Genomic DNA, 23,147 nt, shown 5'->3' on the forward strand with positions numbered 1-23,147 from the left:
CTAGCTAAGACATTTCTTAAAATTCGAGACCTCCTTATAGGCTAATGGTCAAGTAAATATTAAAGTTTACACACAATAATGATATGCTACATGTGCTTTATGTGCTTTAACCCTCTGAGTGAAAAAAATAAAGAATTGTACACAGTAAATGTACCTTGTCTCACAAATATATTTAAATGGGAGAAAAAAAACAACAACTAATTATTCTTTAAAGTATTGAAACGGATGTAGTAACAGATTTTTTTTTGTCTTTATTGCGACATAGCCTACATATGAATGTAACACAATATAAAAAAAAAAAGGAAGGGTGGGGACTTAGTTCCAGGTATTAATTGTTGATTTTGAGATGTGAATGTGAGCTTGCACTAGTGTGGATTTAAAGCAGACTAAATACACATTTAAATACATAGTTCACAATAAGATCTGCAATACGCATTTACAAAGTGGATGGAGATTAATAGTTTGCATTTTCATTTCATGCTGACTTATGACTAACGGATAATTAACCGAATTCTGTAATTATTTACTCAACTTGTTCCAAACCATGCATCACAAAGACATTTCAACGAATATTGAGGCCTAAACAACACCACTGGCTTTTATTGTATGAGACTGAGAAAAAACATGTTATGAAAATATTGTTATGAAAATATTGTGCATGTATGCCTTTGATTATAAACAAATCAACATTCAAATCTATAAACCTTCTGATGAATGTTTCTGATGAATATGCTAGAGTTGTATTTTTCTCTTATGCAGAGCTATCGTAAATCACATCCACAACAGAGCGTCCATGACTCGAGATCTTCAGAATAAAGTGTAAACTTGTCCTTATAAGTTATAGATCCCTTGTACCTGACACACCTGAGCCCCCCCTTCGCAGCGCTCTGTGTGCTATGCGCATGCGCAGCTCTCTCACACGCAGCTCCACTGTCATGGCGGAGACGGAGCGGACTAGGAGCTGATTCAGGAAGAGATGGCGCTGTAAAGTGGGTTACCGCTGAAACTTCACTCCAACAGTTCCCACAGGGAGTTAGAGGATTGTCTTCTCTTTGGAGGGCCCACCGAGAGCCAATGTCGGACGCTCCTTGCTTAATATTTTGTAGTTTTTTTGTGTCTTGTTCTTATCGGTACGTCTACCTGCGCGGAATCTCTTCATCACCGCTGTTTCCTGTTTGACAAACACTCGCAAACACTTAAATTACATTTTTTGTTTTTGTCTTTCCTTTATTAGTCCGACGGAGATTGGCACGTTTTGGGTTTCTTATCTGGGCTTACCACAACGCGATTTCGTCATTCTTTTGTCAAGTTTAATGCTGCTCTCCCTCTCTACCGTAGAATAATTCCTGTTAGTCAGGTGTAGTGACCTCAACAGACACACTGCCGAGAGCGCGAGAAACTAAAGGATAAACTGGCTGTGAATGGAGACCAGGACCAGTTCTCCACAGCTGTCAACTTAACGAGAGCTATAAATTCCGTGTAACGTTATTTTCCCCTAGATTTAATTCGGTGGTAGGGTCAAACAGGTGTTTCACCTGTTCGCCTCTCACCTGACTCCGTCATGGCGAGCGCAGGTGACAGCGCTGTTGGGATCCCCATCAGAGGAATCCGCATGAAGTTCGCCGTGCTGGCGGGGCTCCTGGAGGCTGGCGAAGTCTCCAATCGGGACATTGTGGAGACGATATTCAATCTGGTAAGCTGATTAAAGCCTTTAAATAGAGAACTAAAAACACCGAAGCTAGACGAGACCGAATCATGTTTATGAGTCTGACGAATCTTTATACAACAGAAAGTGGGGTGTTGTGCTTTAATGTTTAAAATGTAGCTGTTTGGCTTGAATCCCAGTAAGGCTGCTGCTGCTGATGATGTATGTGTGGTGCCCCCATTGTGTGTCCTTGATCAAGACACTATACGTCAGGTTGCATCAAGGGGACTGAACCTGTTAACGTTAAGTGACATGCAATTCAACGTGGATAGAAGCACCTGCCATATATTTGTATAGACTGTACACTATCAGAAAAAATGGCAAAAATGATAATTTTAACTCTAAAGACAAATTTTTGATACATGAATCCTACAGCCTCTAAATGATCAATATGATCAGAAGTTTGCTGAAAAATCGGTTGAATATTCTACATGCTAGAAAAATATTAACTATCAATCTGAGGGCAAGAAAAATGCCTTATAGGCTATATGTATAAAATGTATTATATGTATACAAATACATCTTCAGGTTGTTGTAGGTTATATACATATTTTTGTTGTGTTGTTGTTGTAGGTTATATACATTTTTTTGTTGTGAAAGCTTTACTGATTTTCTAAATTAAATATAAGTAACTTTTATGTTGTTGTTAATATTTATTCTGGAGTAACGCAACTCTTGGGCCATGAAGACCTCATGTATCAATTATGACAAAACACAAAACGCAAATGCAAACTTTTTTTAGATTTTCTTTTGTATTTTGTCTAAAGGTTTGATGATCTCTTCCATTTCAAAAATGTTATTTGTCTGCCTATTATTGTGATGTGATATGTCATGCTTTACAAGGTTAAAAGGAACATCTATGTACCTTACCCTAAAATGTTCATTGTAGTACGTACCAGTATGCCATTTTGGTACAACACCTTTTTGGTACAACATTGTCCCTTTGGTACTGCCCCATTGCTTAAGACACAAGAGACAATTTTTTAAGACGCGCATTTTTTTTAAGCTTAAGACACACATTTTTTTTCTGACAGTCTGTGTTATTTATCTACCCAAATACCACTACAAGCAAAGGTGTGGTGGTAATACTCTGCATTTGAAAACACACACACAGTCACACACATCTCCCTGCTCATGTCATTGACAGACCTTATGTGAAGCTTTTATCCATTAATCCATTAATCCAGGAACCTGGTTTGATTTTTCAGCATTGACCTAATGTTCAACCTCCTTGAAATTATGTCAGTCCTCTGTCAGCATTGTCTTACAGTTTCCATAGATTATATATGATACAAAAGCTTCACAGTGCTTCACAGATCACCTAAACACAGCTCCATGATGTAATATCGGCTCATCTCTTTTGACCAGCCCCAGACACGAGGAAGTCAGTTAGCACTTTCTGGAAATTGCACACTTTTTTTCCCCTCCTCCTACGTCCACAAGTGAGTTGAAAGCCCTGTTATACATTAGCTGCGTTTCAAGCATGAGTGAAGCCCTGTATGTGACCCACATTAGCTGAATCAGATTGGTAGAGATTTTGTTATCAGGTCTGTAGTGTTGTGAAATGACATTGAAGAATGAATGAATGAATGAGTGCAATAAGGAAGTGCAAGAAACATGCTGCAACCGCGCGCTTTATGATGATGTAATATGCTGAGAGACAGAAGGCACACTAGACATCATAGGTGACATGTAGACATGCAGCTATGTTACTTTTACAGAGCTTTAGAACTGAATGCAGTCCGTGCTCTTAAAGGGATAGTTCACCTATTGTAAAGTGCAACATTTGAATTCTGTCATCATTTACTTACCCATATCTTGTTTTTAAATCTGTATGAATTAAGATATGTTTAGCAGAATGTATGAACTACTCTGTCATATGGTGAAATTGGAAGGGGACCAGAGGCTGCCAAAAAAACTACCATGAAACCATCATAAAGATTATTCCAAGCCATATGATGGCTCTGTACGAGGAATAGACTAGTATTTAAACCATGGAATTTTAATTTTGAATGACACTTTAAAGAGGTAATATCATGAGGCATATTTAATATTCTTTCATCTTTATAAAGTGCTTGATGTATTTGGACTGTGAAACATTGTGACATCTTGAACATAACATTTAAAACAAAATTACAAAAGTGCCCCATTAATAACTTCTGCAGCTTTGTGACGTCACAGTTAGATGAATTCAATAACGCACAACTGCTCATGTTCACGCACTGAAGTTTATTTTGTAACAAGGTCTGGTCATTTCACTCTAATCTTAATAGTTTAAAGGCATTTTTTAGTGTTCAATGCAGATTGTTTTAATGTTGTGGCTGCTTATAAAGGATGTCGGAGTTAAAAACTATATTTGACATGACGGCAAACTGTTGAGAGATTACCATATGACATCCCTCAGTCAGCACAGTTGCTCATTTCACACGCAAAGGGGAGGTTTCTTAAAGCTACAGCAAGACTAAATGGATCATTTCATTCTAAAACTTAACTAGGGGTGCTCAAGAAAACACAGTTTTGGTGCAACTAACAAATATATAAAAAATTCATGACCCATTTAATCTGCCCGACCGAACGAAACTAAGTCTTTGATTCATCTCCATCTTCACAAAATTATGTATTGGAGCATAGAAGCAAAATAATAAGCTGTTTTGCCAGGTTAGTTTGATTTGCTGTTTGAGATGAGTTGTGGTTGTTGTGGCCATTTAATCATCTAGTAAAACTGTGTCACTTTCGGGGTTTTTTTGTTCCTAGTATTTTACATGTCATTGTGTCTGTAACGAGGTTAGCGTTCATGGAAGAAGCAGGCAGGAACCGGCCAACATTCATCACACTTAAAATAAACATAAAACTAAGTGGCAGCCCCTCATGGACAACTGCTTGCACACACGTGAACAAAACATAACGTAAATAGTCCAGGCCTGGTCCTCTCTCATCCTACACTATCGTCGCTCCTCCTTTTTTATTCATGGAGAACTGCATGCTAATTAATCTGTCTATCTTGCTTTCTCTATAGTTCATTTGCTGTGAGTCTTGGACTCAGATCAGAGATCACTGCCTGAATAATCTTCTTCAACAGAAAAAAAAGTACAAAGCGATGAGAGCAACGCTCTTGTTTTGACAATATGTCATTTGTAAATCTGCACGAGGTTTATTAAAGCATAAATGTGTATTCAGCTCATTAAAATCCACTTATTCTTGTTCAAACACACTTTAGAAGCTCATTGAAACAGTATCATCTCTTGTATTTCCATCAGTCACTGGGGACTGGAAGTGGTTTGGTAGCACAGCGCCGGTTAGCCCAAAGTGAGGGCTGAACAAACAAGCATGGGACCTGTCTTTGTTACCATGGTTACCACAAGAGCAGGTGACCAGCCTACTCTCACCTGTCTGTACAGGTCCTGACTTGTAGGAAGTAATTCCCAATTCTGGCTTATTTGTGACTGTATTGTTTTACAAAACTCAGGGCTCTAGACAAACATTTGACTTCTGCGGATGGTGGCAGCAGCTCCTGATTTGGTTGCACTGCACATGTTATAGGCCTTTAAAAATATTGCTTTTTTTGAAATGAACATTTGACAAAAGCTGAAGATGACCGTAGCTTCAGCTTGTGCTTGAGTTGGGATGCGGATAAAAATGCATTTCATTCACAAAAACAGTAACAGTAAACATTTTAATGTAAAAATGAAATATTCTGACTGTATCTAGTCTTATTGAAAATTAATCATTGGTATTAAATAGTGTCATTCATTTGTAGATCACGATAACCACTGGTAAAACTATGTGTGGGACCTCATTGCATGGTAAAAAGTAACTATATGTAGACAGTGCTGGCAAAATGTGCCGAAATGAGCAAATTTTCAAAAGGTTAATTGTTAATTGTAATTAATTGTTAATTGTAATTGTTAATTGTTATTTTCACATTCAGAATCTTCAAAAGAATCTTCAAAATGATGCATGATTTGTTAAATCAAACAAATAATTACTGAGCTGCACCTGTTTGAAGTCAATAGAGTCAGCAAAGTCAATTTTTATAAAAATCAAGTTAAAGTTTTGTGTACATAGGTTCCAAAACAAAGTCACCTAGCAAGCAAACATACCTCGAAATCCCTTGTAATAGACGGTAATACCACCAAATTTGGCAAACACCAAGTCAAAACCAAATATTTGGTTTTCTCTCTTGGTTAAATAAAGGTTATTTCCTATTTATTTATTGGAAAAATATGTTTTCAACATTTTTTTTCCCACAATACCACAATTGTTTGATTAACATTAATGAAAATGACAGCCTAAGATGTACTGTACCGGACAGATCTAAAATAATTTTACACATCAGATATTTTCCCTAATAGTTAACCAAAGGTTCACATAAGACATAGCTTAACAGATAATCTTTGTGTGAATACTTCCCAAGACATATTTTAAAATCCCTGTGTATGTGTATATATTGGGATTGCGCTCTCTCTGATCTTTGTGTGCACGCTTCGGATCTGTCAGTCAGTGCGAGTAAGACATCGTTTTTTCATTGACCATAAACCGTACTTAAACAGTAGCCTAAAGACATACAAATACACAAAACAAAACTAACAAAAATACTGTAATCCCATTCCTTATTTAATGCATGTAATACATGTCTACATTAATAGTTAAAGGGTTAGTTCACCCAAAAATGAAAATTCTGTCAGTATTTACTCACCCTCATGTTGTTCCAAACCATTATGTGTTTATTTGTTCTGCTGAACACAAAGGAAGATATTTGGAAGAATGTTGTAAACAAACAGATCTCGGAACAACATGAGGGTGAGTAAATAGTGACAGAATATTCATTTTTGGGTGAACTAACCCTTTAATAAAATTTGATGTAAATATCCCACATATCTGTGTACAGTTACCATGGTTACAGTTAGTGGTACTACAGTAAATCCTTGGGAAATGCTGGTGATTTGTGGATTGAAAAGCCTTCTGGATTGTTGAGGGACAATGTTTCTCTTTTTTTGACGTCAATGTTGTTGAAAAGTCAGCACTGATTCATATGGCTGTAAACTATTTTAAATCACTGAGACATTTATTGTTTGTATTGAAGAACTTTGTGCCAAACTCGTAAAAGTTGTTCATAAAACACTGGTATTATGATGCTAGTGTTGTCAAAAGTACCAGTACTTTGCTACTGGGGCTTTAAATGAAAGCTGAAGCTGCGTTAATTTAGCTTACTATAAGCTTTTCAGCTTTTCAGACTGTTTTTGCTGTGATATTAAAATTGGCACAGGGAACTGTGACTTTGAACTTCTATTGACTACTGAAATTTTTGGTGTGACAACTATCTGCCTCATATTGGATTGGATGGATTCATTTGTCTGCTGCACCCTTTCTGTCTCATTTGTTTGCTTTATCCAAGTACAACACATCCCTCTCTGTTTTCTAATGAATATTTTATCTCTCCTCCCCGGATTTTGTTACCTCAGCAGATATAGATGCAGAAGCTTGTAACTGAAACCACCTACATCCAAATGTCGGGTGCTGGTAGGAATGGTGCTTTTAAGGTTTCGGTAATGGTGAGGCTTAATTGAACTGGCCTCAGATCAGTCAGTGCAGGCTGTGTTTCTAGACTGCGGTTCTTTAAATCGAGGTTGTTTTTACTGCTAGGCTCTATATGGAATGAATCTTACCACTTTGATTACATTTTATCCCCATCTTTCTTGCTCATACGTGGGTTTCATGGATGGAAAGGGTCTTCTTTTGTTGGGGTATCAGTAATGAAATGAGATTCTGCAACGTGGGATGTCGGCTTTAAATTGAAACATCACCAATTTCCCCTTACCTCACTTGCAATGCACACGCATAGTGTACTGTATCTCCCTCACTCAGTACACAAGTTTTTTTTTTTTTTTTACTCTGCCATCAACTCTCAGCTGGCTGTGCTATATGAAACATTTTTAAGTATTGAATAGTCAGTGGGTTCCCTGAAGATGAGATTGAGTCAACTAATCATTCATATTAAATAAATTCTTGATATACTTGTCAGATTGACTAGCTGGTTGTAGAACAAGTTGACATTAAAGACCCATTCCTGTGCTGATAAAAGCGTAACCACACTGAGCTTTTCGAACAAATTTTATTTAATGTTTTTGCTGTATGTTAAAAGCTCTCTGCTGCTAACGTACATGTGGTGGAAATCATCTGAATCATTATTCCCACAGTGCCCCATAGAATGACGCAGAAAGGACACAGGGGTAATGCCTGGATTTATGAGTCTTGGTAGAGTGTAAATGCAGTTCTAGTTATGTGTCACTATCATACAGGAGATAATTCATAAATCTGGTCCAAATAACATGTAGCAGTGCACAATTATTTACATCAGTGATCAAGTTTACTAAAAGCACCCACACAAACCAGACTCCTCCTCTGATCTTTGGTGGTTTTATAGCCTATCACAAACCATTTCAATGTGACAAAAGATTTTGGTGGGTTTTAAGGAGTCTGTCTACATTGACCTCAACACTTTAATACATATATATATATATGAAAGGTTGTGTAAAGTGTAAACAAAAGCTCATAAAAGCAAGTCAGGAGTGCTCTGAACATAGATTGAATAGGCCTGTGGGTTTCTGTTGCTGTGGAGGTGGATGGAGGTGTCTGCTTTCTTGCTTGCCTCTCCAGTCTGTTCCTTTTATATGGCAAGTTGTGGATCAGATACTACAGTCTTACAGCTTTAACCTCAATGTGTACTGACAAACACACATAGCCCTGAGGATTGAGTGTCCATCAGCTGCTTTGTGTTTTCTGATTGTCTAAATGATGTTTGTATGTGACACATTGTGTGTGTGTGACTTATTGCACTAAATGAAAGCAAGCTGTTCTTATTTTAATTTACAAAGAAACGGCTCTGAACAGTGAGCACTAACCTTTCTTTTCTCAGCAGAATTTATCTCACTAATACAGAGGTCCTCAACCTGACAGCAGTCAACTCGGTGGTACTTTAAAGCATAATAAACAACACCTGTAACATAAATGACAGCACTTACCAGCTCAATAAACAAGAGTTGTAAGGCCTATATTTCAGAGTTCATTCTGTTGGATTAGCTTATGCTAGAGCTTTTGCCAACCACAAGCCTATTTCACTAAACTGTATATGCATCACTGTGCAGTAGTAATCATAATAATAATAATAATAATAATAATAATAATAATTCATTACATTTATATAGAAGGGGGAATATCCTCAACCACCACCAATATGCAGCATCCACCTGGATGATGCGACGGCAGCCATATTCCGCCAGAACTCACTGCAGACCTCACTGCACTGCTCACTGCTCACTGCACACCAGTTATATTAAAGGAGTGGTATAATGTCCCTTTTTACAACATGTAAAATAAGTCTCTGTTGTCTAACTTTTTACAGCAAGTTAAAATTGTCCCTTTTTTGAGGGTCAGTAAAAACACGTTGTTTCGTGCGTGTCCCTTTAAATGTAAATGAGCTGCTGCTCCTGGCACAGTTGTGTTCGCAGCTCTGTTTACGTCAAGCAGTCACACTCTAAAATGTCAGAAACTGTTCTGCCTTTTATGTTTAAACATAAGCAGGTAATGCAACAGGACATTTCTGAAGGGTTAGTTGATGAATTTACATTGCTGATGTGGAGTTAACTTTCTGCAATTAGCATATTCTGTCATGATAATCTATAAAATCACTCTTGTGGGAACTGTTGTAAGATGCTTACAGAGTGACATGCTATTGCATTTGTGTTACGTACTGTATTGCATGTGAAAGGAGGGATGCGACAGCTTGAGCAGACTCACAAAGTGCTTTACTGCAACAAATGTCTGTTCTTACTTCTTTTGATATATTGTATGTTCAGATATTCATAAAACAAAATATTCTGGGGGCCATTCAACTTCAAAAAAATGAGAGAAAAAATGCTGGTTCTGGCTAGCTGGCAACTTTTTTCAAAAACGCTGGTGGGGAAATAGTTATCTGTTTTATTGTTCTTTTTGTTTGGTTTTTATTTTAATTGTTAATTATGCAACTCTTGTATTATTTGTGATTCAGTTTTTGCCTTGAAGATAACCTCAGACATGTGGTGGTGCACGATAAATCGGCCGCCGATATAATGTCGGCCGATATGATAAATATTTTACACATCGGTATCATTCCGATGTCAAAATAGGGCCGATGTGAACAGGCCAATAATCATTCCTGTGTATTTGACGTGTGAGTAGATGTGAGTGTGGGGGCAGGGATGTTTGTTTTTGCACAACCACATATATTACGAGCGCTAGTCCTGTCAGTTTAAACATCAAGCGCAAGAAGACTGGAACAATGTGTACCTTTCACACCTGAAAGTCCGCACCAAGGTCCGAACCAAAGTTCACGTTCTGATACATTTTATACTTTCAGAAAGTTTTGGTTTGGTCTCACACTGCAATTATGCGAGCACACTAAAGAACTTTACATGACATACTTGCATCCAGTCGTCATCATCTATGTGGGCATTGATTGGTTTGTAAATGGACGTGCGTCTGACGTCAGCGTGTTGTACTAAAAACTATGGATTTTTTTTCCCCACAACCCAAAGAAAGTAAGGTTGCACATGGACTAAGGTCAAGAAGACAGTGAGTGACAATCGACAACAAAATATGAGCTCTTAACATCACAACAAATAAATAACAAAAATGATAGAGTAAATGTATAAGTCATGCTACAATGTACTTTTGGGGGAATTCTGTTGGTCTAACATTTCTTAGTGCTTGTGACTCAAACTAAGTCCTGTAAACTGGAAAGTATGTAGTTGTTTTCACATAACTGCAAAAAATAGCATCTGACAAATCTTCAAATGTAGAGTAAAATGAGCCACTGCAGTTGAAAACAGCGTATTAGACTGTTATGCACTTTGACTCAGTGACATGAATGGACATTGGACAAAAATAAAACAATTAAGAGTTTAATTAGTTCGGAGATAGCAATACATATTTGAAGAAATGAAGTGGCACAACTTTAAACTGCTTCTTTGCTCATTTTAAATGTTTGCTTGTGTCTCTTTGTATTGTTTGTTCTGTAAACAGTTGTTCCCCTTCTCTGTTTGTCAGAGTAAGGAAGGATATAGCGAGAAGCTTCCTGTGCACATAAAATATAGCCTAAATATTAGTCAAGAGACCAGGCCAGGCCTGACATACTTTTGTCACTGCCACTGGTAGATAGACTATTTAAAAAAAAAAAATGATTGTAACAGTGGTGACCCTAGAGATGAAGTTCCAGGTATTGTGGGAAGTTTGGCTGGAATGTGCACTGTACTGGAAGGGATGAAATTAAGTGTTGAAGGACTGTCCTGAAAGCCCATCTGTCTGCTTTCACAGAATGAATGCTTTGTTCACCTGAGTGTGCCACCATATCCGGTTCCTGCAGGGGCCTCTTGTTAAAAAACCGAAAGAATATGCAGAATATGAAAGAAGTACAATGCTGTTATATTTCAGTAGATATCCAAAGATTATATGGCTCAATAGGAAGTGACATTGGCAAATGACAGTGTGTCAGAAATGACCCCTTATAAAAATGTTATGTCATTGACAATATTTTATTTCACTCTCTACTCTCTAGACTAGATGATATCTGTGTCATTATGTTTCTGTTTTGTGTGTGTTTCCTGCAGCATAGTGGTAGAAAAGATACATGAGAAATGCTTTCTCTTTTGGTTTGTTTGCCAAGAACATCAAAGTCTGGTGCTGTGATGCCACCAACCAAATCTCTCTCTCTCTCTCTCTCTCTCTCGCTCTCTCTCTCTGTGTGTGAGAGAGACTGTGTTAAACTCATAGGGTCTCATTCATGAAACACGAGCAGAACAAATTTTTGTGTAAATCGTGTGTAAAGTGGCGTAAATTTTCGGATTCATTAAAATATTCGTATTTTCCAAATGTTAGTTGGTACGCAAGAAATCTACACCTGCTCCCAGCCACGCATAAACGGTGCGCTTAACTTCCGAACATTTTGATCATTAATAAGGCTATATTTTAATTCACCTTAATCGGGTACATATTTAAACAGCATTTTGAAAAAAATATTATATAGTAATTACATATGTTTTTTTCTTTTTACTTTTATTATGAGAGCCAGTAATAGCAGATCTGGTGATCGATGGCGATCCTTCTCCAGTTTGAATACGATTTTTCCGAAGTGAACTACTTCGTTTTTTGCTGTCAAGCTTAATGTCGAACCATTTTCTTCTCACTTCTGGGACTGTTCGATTGACAGATGAAACTCCATTAACTGCATCTGTAATATGCTGCCAAGCTACCTTTTTTTTTGTACCTGATACGCCACTATGTACGCTTGAAAATAAAATGTGGCGTTTTGAATGAACTTCTGATAATAAAACTTCAATTTCTGCATCCGAGAAATCTTTCTTTTTTCATTCGCATTCATGTTATATGCCTATATATAGATGTCAGTCGGATATAATGGGCGGGATTTATGGTAATTGAGAATGAACGTGCACGCGCGTCCCTTTTACGAGTGGTTGGAATTCATTAACACACACATTTCACTATCACATCTGACATTTACGAAGTGTTTGTGAATCAGGAGAAGAGTTTTCGGGAAGGTCTCTTTACGCGCAAATTTTGATATAACTTTGTTTGCAAAGAATATCATATAAAATATTCAGATGAAGATATGGGATTAAAGCTTCCCATTTCCTACTTTCTGATTGGTATGCATGAAAGCTTAATAGCCTTTTTACCTAGCCTGACTTCGTCATAATCATATTCTAGTCAGAATATAAGTCTGATACGGCTCTGTAAGGCTTTGATTATGAGGCGTGTCTTAACCGAACCGAAAAAAAACCCCTCTGCACTCAATTGGATAGTCGTTAGACCTACAACCAATCAGAGTAACGCAGCATGTAAATAATGAGTGTTGCTTCTTTTACTTACTCCTCCATGAGTACAACCAAAGGAGAAATCACAACGACCACAGGCATTTCATTACGTCCCATCTTCTTAGCGACCATCAGAGCCAGCTGATAAGTTACACTTTTGCGAATCATGTAACAAGGACGGCAAAAATATCTTTCCTATCGACAATTGCCTTGATTGCAGTTTTCTGTTCGTCTATTAAAATGAATGCGCTGTAAATGTATTTTTCAACAGATGCAACAGCGTAAACTATACATCTCAATTCTCCAGCTGCAGTCATCTTTGAGCGAAACCAGTTAAGCGCTCATTGATAACATGATGATTACATCCCTGCAGATCATCTGTCCATCATCATATAAAGCCTGCCCTGGCAATCTGATTGGCCCATTCATTTTTTGACTGATCATAATTTCTCCTCAATGGATCGAACTTCCTGACCAAAAAATGTTGTGGGCAGGTTTCGGGCTGGCATCTAGGCTACTTTTTACCAGGACACGGGGGAAAAAAATGGAATAAGTGTAACCGTGGCTCGCAACACCAGTTGTAAAAACACTTGTCTGAGTTGTGTAGAAAGACACGGGACAACAGGCGGCAGTTTCACTGGATTTACTGATATACAAAAACAAGAGCAGCCTCTGAGTAAATCGCCCTTCTATTGTTCTTTAAAACAAATGTGATGTACATTTAATCATGTGCTTTCATCTCCACATGTAGCCTACCAAAGTCAAAAATATAACTTAAATGGGGTGAAATTATAAAAATAACCACACATATAAGAACAATAACATAATACACATAAATTTCAAAAAGCAACAATTAAAATAAAGACCAATTATGATTGACAGAAGCCAAAAATAACTCACCTCTTCAGTGCATTAACAATGCCAAGAAGAAGAGGAGGAGACAAAACAGGAAATTGCATAGGCTCATGATGACATCACAGCAATTAACGGGAAAAAACACTCATTCTTCAGGCAAGTAGACCAGATATATGACAATAAACCATTTTGTGTAAATTATAATTAACTATACGTACGATTTAACAGAACACTTTATATACCGGTTACACTAGCCTCTTTAAGGTATGAAATTGCTGGTCAGTTTGTTGTCATTTTAAAGCATATTTAAGATTCCTTTTTCGAATTTTATCAGAGATTTAATAATAAAAACGTATGTTCCTTAGGTTAATCTCCCGATGAATACATAAATAGATGCTGGCATGGCAAAAAACCAACAAGAGCATTGTGTAGTGTATCATAGCTTCCTTTTTGCTGCCGTTGTTGGTTTCCTGTGAGGTTATGTTAGGAACAGTTTTTTTGTGATAGTGCTGCTTTAGAAAGGTTTCAGAGCGCTTTAATGATCTGTAACTTAATTTGCTCATTCCTCATATCTTTTATCGGAGTTCATGACTGTAACTTTAGCACACAGTCTCATAATGTGTTGGACACTTAAAGGTGTTGAAGTTAATTTCCTTCTGACTCCACTGGAAAAATAAGACAATGGGCTGAATTGGAAAAAGCTGCCAGGTCCAAAAGTAGCTTACTGAGTAATAGTAATTGTGATACAGGCCTCTTGAACTTAAGCAGTGATTACTAAAGCCATGCACAGGAGTGAGAAACATACTGCTTTAGGAAATACAGCAAACAAAAGCTGGATGGACAGGAGGGAAGTGTCTTTGAATGTGGGGTGTTGTGGAAATCATCTTCAAAAATGCCTTTGTGTCTGCATTAGGGATGTTCATTATTTTTCCTTAACCAACAACTAACAAAAATGTTGAATTGGAATTGGAGGGGTGAGTTTTTTATAACTTGTTTAAATTTAAGCCTTAAGGCCATTGCACACTGAGTCCCAAATTAGGATCTGAAATTTTTGCACATAAAAAAAAAAAATTCGACCTCTTGTTATGTCAATCACGCTTGCACACCATCTCCGAAACTTTCGTCCGTCATAAAAAAAATCGGAACGGGTTCGATTTTCTGCGTTTTTCGCATCCACAGCCAGCATTTAGAGAGGTTTTTTGACAATTCGGGGCCGGGGCGAGCTCGTTCCACACATCATTCCACATGCTTTCAGTTTCGGTTTTCAATTCGATCAAGTGTTTATATCAGGGGTTCTCAAACATTTTGGTGCCAGGGACCCCTTTCAGGGGAAAAAAAATTCCAAGGACCCCCCTCATATTTGTAGTTATTGAGCACAAAGTTAATGTGTGAGCGGCAAATGAAATATTTTTGCACAAAATGAATGGTCTCCACCCAGGGTACTATGCAGGAATTTCTAAATAGCCTACTGAGGTAACGAAAGTGATCTTGCTAGGAATCACTTAGGATCCCTCACTTAGGAATTTTTGATGTTCTTGATCTACACATGTGCATTTTAAGGTGTTTTAAGGCCCCACAATTGGATAACTATAGATTTAGAAGCATGTCAGTGGGCAGTGGCATACATTTTTTTTTTTTGTCAAGATGTCACGAAACACAATCACATATTCCAATCAGGATTGAATGGCCTTAAAAGAGAAATGTTTCAATAATTAGGCCTATTCTGCACACAAATAAAGCCCATAAGCCTATAAATACAATGGCATTATGTTTAATAGGTGCGTTAATTTGAGCTACTGTAATTAGCTAAAAAAACATACAGTATATGTTAAATATATGAATCCATAATGTTAATCTCATGGGCACAGTATGTTTCTATTGACCTGCTTTTTCCTTTGTTAAAGTTGAGCTTGATTAATACTTTGCAAACTGATTGTTTCAGTCGTTTTTTTAAAACTTTTATCTAAAACAGCTGTTTAGTTTATGTTAATAAATGTAATGGCCTACATCTTATCTCGCACTTTATGACCGTTGACTGAAACGTCGTGCGGGGAACTTTGAGTTCACTCCGACTCAAACATTTTGACATTGACGAGCTATCGTTGTTAGTCTGCTGAAGCACCTCAGACGAGAAGGTCCAACCCGATCTCACGACCAAGTCGTACGAATTCGACGAATGATTAAAAAGTGGCTAATTCGTAACAATTCATACGACCTCACTCGTACGAATTAATACGATTTTGCTAAATCGTACATATTTTACGAATTGGCCAATTCGTATGAATTCGTACGAATGACCTACCCCTTACCCCGCCCCTAAACTTAACCATCACGTGGGTTAAGACAAATCGTACGAATTAGTACGAGTGAGGTCGTACGAATTAGTACGAATTAGCCACTTTTTAATCATGCGTCGACTTCGTACGAATTGGTCGTGAGATAGTGTTGGAAGGTCAGTATCATCGCGATGTGCATCCTTGCAACCTCAGTTGTGGGTACGGCCTTGTCACTATGCACTTTTATTTTGATAATGATCAGACTTCTAATGTCAAATCTACAGTAGCAGTGCTAGAATTGACTATTGTGCGCGCACGCGAGACGCCGGCGCGCAATTACATGGGAATTTTTCCTCAGCAGTGGAAACAGCAATACTCTTATTTATGGTCATAGATAAGACAAGAAACGGTAAAGTGTCCATTTTTTTATTTGTGTATAGGCTACATTATAAATGACTACAAAATGTCATGCCTTTTAAAAATACAGAAAAGAACCGGATGCGGGTTCATGCCGTCTCTCTGTCTCCTTTCTGGCGCACGTCCCGCAAAATCAACAGCAGCGAATAGTCTACTTGACGCAAAGACATAGATTATCTATCTATAGAAAACTTTAAGTGTCTACTTTGTATTGTTTTATGTTAAATGCTTTATATAAGTTACTTAGGAATAAACAGCATGTTTTCAGATGATAAAGAAAACATGACTCATAGCATGGAAAAAAACGTTAGGTTGTAAATTATTTCGCGGACCCCCTGGCTTTAGCTCGCGGACCACCAGGGGTCCGCGGACCCCACTTTGAGAACCACTGGTTTATATGTTCTCTCGATTGGATTATGAAAGGAATATATCTTCCCTTTCAACCAGATTGAAATTTCGGATCGATTAAGGTGTGATTGAGCAGCCAATTTGATAACTAATGTGGGTACAATATATAACATGTAGCCTATAACGTTCTGTCTGCCCAGCGCATCCGCCGGGCCGTGTGTGTGTGTGTCCATACCTTAGACATACTGCCAGTCTCTGTTCAGGATCGATTGGTTCACGGAAATTGGTGGTCTTGTTTTTAAATGTGGCTCCAGAATCGCAAGCAAAGCACCAAACTTTTCCACTGACATTCTGAAGTAAATTTTGAATATCTCGGGATAAATTCGCGACTCCTTGATAAGGAGGTGCTTCCTCTCGGCACAATTTCAGGATTGGATGGACCCAATATTTTCTCTTTCTTCTCTTTTCAATAAGAGAGAGGGCAACAAAATCATCCTCACTGCTTGACGAATCCATTTTGTATTTTTGCGTTTTTTTCCCGCAACGGATTAATAAATAGCCTACGCATCGGACTCAGTGTGTAAGGTTTCTGTGTGTGACGAATTTTTAGGCTGACGAACATGGAAAAACGCATACGAAAATTTCGTACTCAGTGTGCAATGGCCTTTAAGGTTCGGCATAATTAATGGAGTGATAACTTGAGTGACAGGTGGATTGCTGCTGCTCTTTCTGAGCTTAAATGCTTTTGTTATTTTTATTTTTTGCTTACACATATTGTTTAATGTTTTTAACTAAAAGAAAATCTTATTAAATCTCATAAACTAAAAGCAGCTACCTGTAATAAGGACAGTTAAAAGATGGACTAATGAAGCAGAATGGGATTTACAAGCATGCTTCGGTTTCACCTGCTTCGATCTGGATGAGCTCAGCTCACAGACCCAGTAGCTGGGTTTTCATCCAAGCGTGAAGTTAATATTTTCAAAGTTCGCAATAAACAAAAAACGGATGACTGTGGTATTGGTTAGCAACATTAAATGGAATGCCATGAGCAGAAACAGACGATTAGTCACATAGGTTTAATGTCAGAATTTATTTGGCAAATGTGTTTCCATCCATCTTCCATTATTCCCAATAAATTTTTTTTCAGACAAGTCAAAAACGACCTAAAGCGAGCGTAAAAACTTTTTTTGTGAGTTAAGGGATTTTCCCTCTTAAATGTGGCGTTTCTGATGCAATATTTTAAAATGTGCATAAAAACAGTTTCTGTGACAATGTGTGTATTCCATATATATTCCACATTCCAATAATATTCCATAAATAATTTGCAGCAAAACTCTGACAGCATTTCATGCCAAAGAAGATGCTTATAAAGTGGATATTAAATCTTGTACAACCAGGCCAGAAACTAAAGTTTGCAGACAACACCACTGTCATAGGCCTCATCCACAAGGGTGACGAGTCTGCTTACGTATTGTGTTGGCTGTCTGGTGCAGTAACGACCTGGAGATGACAGAAAAAGAAAAAGAAATCCAGAACTTCTCTGGACTGGCAAGTTTTAGTCCAAATTAAAATGTCAAAATGTAAAAGCGGCTTCTTTAAATATTTGATGATCTTTGATAAACAACATGGCAAATTCTAAATATGAATGGCTGTTTGAAAACATTTAAATACAGTTAGACTACTCTAATGTACAGGACTATTGTAAGACTCTTATGCCCAGGTCACATTGACAGTGATGAAATCTTAGTTCTGTTTGTTGCTAGCAGGAGTTTTTTTTATAATCAAGGAGTTTGTTTCTCTCCACGACAGGCAGTTGTCAGAAACCACCGTTTACTGGGGTAATGCAGGAAACCGCAAAAAAGAAAACGCGGGGTATTTCCACTTTTCAATAAGCACCACCTACCGCTTGCTTTACCGCTGGTCTGTGCATTGTATGTTTTATTAATAAGGTGTGTACTGAATTTGGTCTTCCAATATCACTGCCTTAAAGCATTAAATTACATTAAGCATTTTCTTTAAGCATTCTTTTTTCTTTTATAATGGTTTTCTATGGGAAAATGCTTAATGTGCAATTTAGCACATTTTGTTCATATTCTGGACACAGCTGCTTATAGTATTGCATCATTAATGTAGTGTATGCTAAGTTTGATCTTTTAATATCACAGTCTTAGTACATCTGTGCATAAATGGTAAAAATAACTGGCATGGTATATTTTTTGCTTTGCATATTACTTAGTTTTTATTTATTTGTCCAGCCTGGTCTCATTGTTAATACGTAGCTATTTTACGTTTTTGCAAAGATAGAAAACGTACTTTTTAGTACGTTTGGATAGATGCTGAAACGTATAATATAGACGTATCTGCAACATTTAAACGTAACATTATTACGTTTTTACAGCTACAAAACGTAAACTATTTACGTATATTCTATATCATAAAGATATCTGGATAATTTCCCTTTTTACTATTTTATAGATAAATGTAAGATCCCGTAACCCTAATCCCAAACCTAAACATACCCATTTTATACTTAATATAAAAAAGGATAAAACGTAACAGACAGGTGTTGGGAAAGGGCAGTTTTATTAACAATATAGCATTAAAATATATTTTGAGCCACCTACTCCTACCCCTAAACCTACCATAACAATTCCTTAAAACTACGTAAAAAACTACAATTATGAAGAAAAACATAACTAACAGACAAGTATAATCACAATAATTTATTTATTGCGAAAATGTCAAAACCGATACCAAAAGCCGTTCACATGATGAAGCGTTGCAGTCACAGTCTTCTCTCTGGCAGTATTGTAATAGTTTTGTATGAAGTACAGAGCAGAAATTAAATTACTAATGAAAATGTTAATCCGGCTTCGGTTGGTTCGCGCTTCTCCATTTCAAAATTCAAATGAACTAAACTAACCAACCGTCTACAGTCCTTCATGTCGCAAACTGTGACGAAGCAGGGAAGAGCCAATGAACGTTTGATATCGCTGCCGTAAAAGATGACGTATGGGCGCAATATTTGAATTTGAATTCATCACCAGCGCGGGGTTTGACTTGTAACGTTACGGTCGCTGCTGAGAATGGAGATCACGACTGGATAAGAGGCTGAAATCGCTGAATTAGGAGTTGTTTCTTGCAAACAACTATGGATTCTAAAGATTTGGATTACATCAAACTATTAAAATTGATGTCTTTTGTGAATTTTTGTTGTGTTTTATAGGAGAAAACGCTTTATGTGTCTCAAGGTAAATAAACTATTACAAAATGGTTGAACGAGTAACGTTAAAGAATGTATTTTTTAAGGTTTTATAGTGTATTGTTTAACACCATGCAGGCGAAACGAGCAAAATGTTAATATTTATGAGTATTATATCAATAATGCGACTGAAAACTTCATTAATAAGACAGTGGGATGCAATAGAGTCAAAACATAATGCTACGATATTAATATGCATAAATTGTGATACGTACAATGTGTACGTCGGTGGATTTGTTCATACGTAAATAAATTACGTTTTTGTGCTGTCAATACGTAAATATTTTACGTTTTAGTACTGTAAATACGTCAGTATTATACGTTTCTGCGCATATAAAACGTAATTATATATACGTATGATAGAACGACACTTTACGTACACATACATACGTATTCTCATGAGATCACGTTGATTTGTCATATATTTTGCAGTTTTGTATAGCCACATGCATTCTTTAAACTGTTAGTTTACCCAAAAATGGTCATTAATTACTCACCATCATGTCGTTCCAAACCTGTAACTGTGCGTTCACAACACCACCGGCGAGAGTGGCAAAATTAGTCCTCGCTGCCCTGCCAACAATGCTGTGGAAAGTTTGTTGGATGCTCTGATGTAGATCGAATGCTTGGTCTTTTTTGACTTTATTTAAAGGGGCCGCAAACAAGCATGTTGATCGTTATTTTGCAGACTGACCAAGCAGGGTATAAGTTAACGCCATGGAATATTTTAAAAGTAAAAGTAATAAATTGATCAATGCACAGAACTTAACAATTATAGTGACATGTTGCTAACGAAATAAACCAAAAGGTAGAAGGGGAACCTGCAACGGTAGTCATTTCTTCGCTGATTTTCAATTTTGTTGTGACATTTTTTTCTCATTGAGCTCCCCCTACAGCTGTGCCGCATATATTTTCACAACACTGTCATTAAAAAAAAAACTCACTTGTGGCACCCTCCCGCCACTTTCTACCGTTGCTTATGTGCATTTGTTATTATCGGATTTGCCAACTTTATCGTGAGGATCTATGTCTACCGAGGTGGTTAATACATCATACACAGTATCGTTGAATTATATCAAATTGTCATAAAGCAGTTTGTGTTTCTTGCTCGTTCTCTCTTCTTACAAGACTTCCCATTTCCAACTTACGGGAATGTTAGTCCCCATGTTGCAACTTGCAAGGTTGGTTTTCCGCCTGGGAACGCTGGGGGGAGTGGGGAAAGTCACCATTCTCTCCAGAATCTCTCAGATTTCATTAAAACTATCTTCATTTGTGTTCTGAAGATGAATGATTAAGGTTTGGAATGACATTAGGGTGAATAATTAATAATATAATTTTATTTTCGATGTACTATCCCTTTAATTAAAGTGTCTCAGATAGTTGTACACTAGTAGGGAGTGAGAGAAAGAGAAAGACTTCTGTTTGTGGCAGCCAAGTCACCATGTGATGTTTCTGTGGGGATGCTGGCGGTGTGTACCGTGGCACTGCTTGTCTTTGCTCGAGGCAACATATCCGTTCAGCCGTGTGTTTCATGAACAAACCAAGAGTCGCTGTCTCGTTCATAAACGTCACATTAGCATGCGCAGCAGGATGTGTCCTTTTTGCACAAACAAACATGCACGCGCAAACTCATACCAAGTAGATTCAAGTCAGCCAAGTCACATTAATTCACTTGTTAAATTCATTTTATAACTTAATGTATTTCATGCATTATATGTTGACTTGTTTCTCAGAATGATTGGAATTTGGTATTTTAAAACATCACAGCTGTTTTCTGAAGAAAAATGAACTGTGTTCATTAAACCATTGATTTTGCTAAAAATATCTGCACTGAACAAGAGATCAGTTATGATTTACTTTGTGATGAAAGAAGACATTATTCTACAATATATGAATATGCATACAGTATGTTGCAGTTCATTGCTCATTTACACTATCCAGCGAGCTGCTGAGGCCCTCCCTGTGCAGTCTGGTTTTCTATTATGACTAAGGTTCACTCCACTGTCCTCGGTTGTATTTCATTGGCCAAGCTTGTGTGTGTGCGCACCTAAGGTTTGGTTAGAGAAAGAGATGATCAAACACAAACTGAGCACTCATTATGCATTATGAAGGGCATTTAACAATATGCTTCACCTCAGATACAACCTCATGTGAACTGAAAACTGTTTTTTTATTTTTTATTTTATTCTGTTTCCATGCAGTGCGTCTCTCCCTTCTCAGAAGAGGGGGCATGGGCAGATCTGCTAATGCGATACATAGTGTCCTCGTCTATAAAGTAGATACAAGATAACAAACATTGGTTAGACATTTATTAATATCAATGTGTTACAGGTGAAAACAGAATATTTGAATCATCTAACAAGGTATTTTTTTTTCCAACTACAATCCTCAAAGTCAAGAGTTCTCACCTCAAATTTAGCTCTAACCTTTATCAAACACACCTGAGCTAATCAAGGTCTTCCGGCTTAAACTGGGCATACAGTGCGATTTCAGCAATTTTGTTAAATTCCAACTGTCACTGTGAGAGTAAATCGCATGCAATGTAAAGCCAAATCTCATGATTTATGTGTTCATACTATACGGTCCAATCGTCGAGCCGTGACTTCATTGCTCATTCAAGTGTTTTTAATTATAAACATGTGAAACATGCACGATAACCAGGTATTGGCATTTGGCATTTCCAATTGATGTAGCCTATTGAATTTTTATTATTATTATGGTGCATTTATTAGTAAATTGATATTACAATTATTTTGCCTCCCAATAAGTTCATAGCGCATAACTGAAGTGCTGTGAGGATGAAAAAAGATTAGATTGATTAGCTGACTCTTTGTAAATGATGTAAAATGTCAGAACACTGCTGAAAATTAATAGCAGCTTTACTTCTAACACCGACTTTCAAAAACAAACCTGTTTTACACAAAATGCTTCTCTTCTTATGTTTTCACTATGTAACTATGGGCCACAAGATAAATATTAAGAAAATAAATGAAGGCAGTTTTGTACTGTTATCAGCTTATGCTCAAGTAGATCCATCTATCCTAAGATACCAGATTTGACATTTATTGAGCAACTCTGTTATTCTGATAAACCACTATATAAAACAATCTATAGAATATATAAAGGTCGGATCTCAAATCAGCCTAATTATGTGGGCTCACCTCAACCTGATTAATTCAGTTTTTTTTTTGTACACCAGCTCTACTACACTCCATCTAGATTACATACATTTAACAACAGTTTTTCACCCCTCTGCTTCATGTGCTACAGAAGAAGGGACATTTTTGCATTCCACATTGCAAGTATGTGATAGCATATCACATATTCATGGAATTGATTTTCCAGTGGATCCAGAGGTGTGTTTATTAGGCAATTTTACCAACTCTAACCTCCAAAACCGACAAGCTATTAAGCTT

The 23,147-nt window shown here is 37.2% G+C and overlaps 1 protein-coding gene across 10 annotated transcripts in view; it reads left to right on the forward strand.

The window, feature by feature from the left end:
* The first annotated feature begins 926 nt into the window (after window positions 1-926).
* The window catches only part of lrba (LPS-responsive vesicle trafficking, beach and anchor containing), a 299,224-nt gene continuing 277,003 nt past the window's right edge, over window positions 927-23,147 (forward strand). For all 10 annotated transcript variants that reach the window (XM_089132308.1, XM_089132310.1, XM_089132311.1 and 7 more), the window contains exon 1: window positions 927-1,693. In XM_089132308.1, coding sequence (XP_088988434.1) covers window positions 1,562-1,693 — 132 coding nt within the window. In that variant the 5' untranslated portion in view covers window positions 927-1,561. The remainder of the gene's footprint in view (window positions 1,694-23,147) is intronic.

This window comes from Pimephales promelas, chromosome 6, assembly GCF_988280905.1.
Source record: "Pimephales promelas chromosome 6, fPimPro1.hap1.1, whole genome shotgun sequence".
Classification (NCBI taxonomy): Eukaryota; Metazoa; Chordata; class Actinopteri; order Cypriniformes; family Leuciscidae; genus Pimephales; species Pimephales promelas.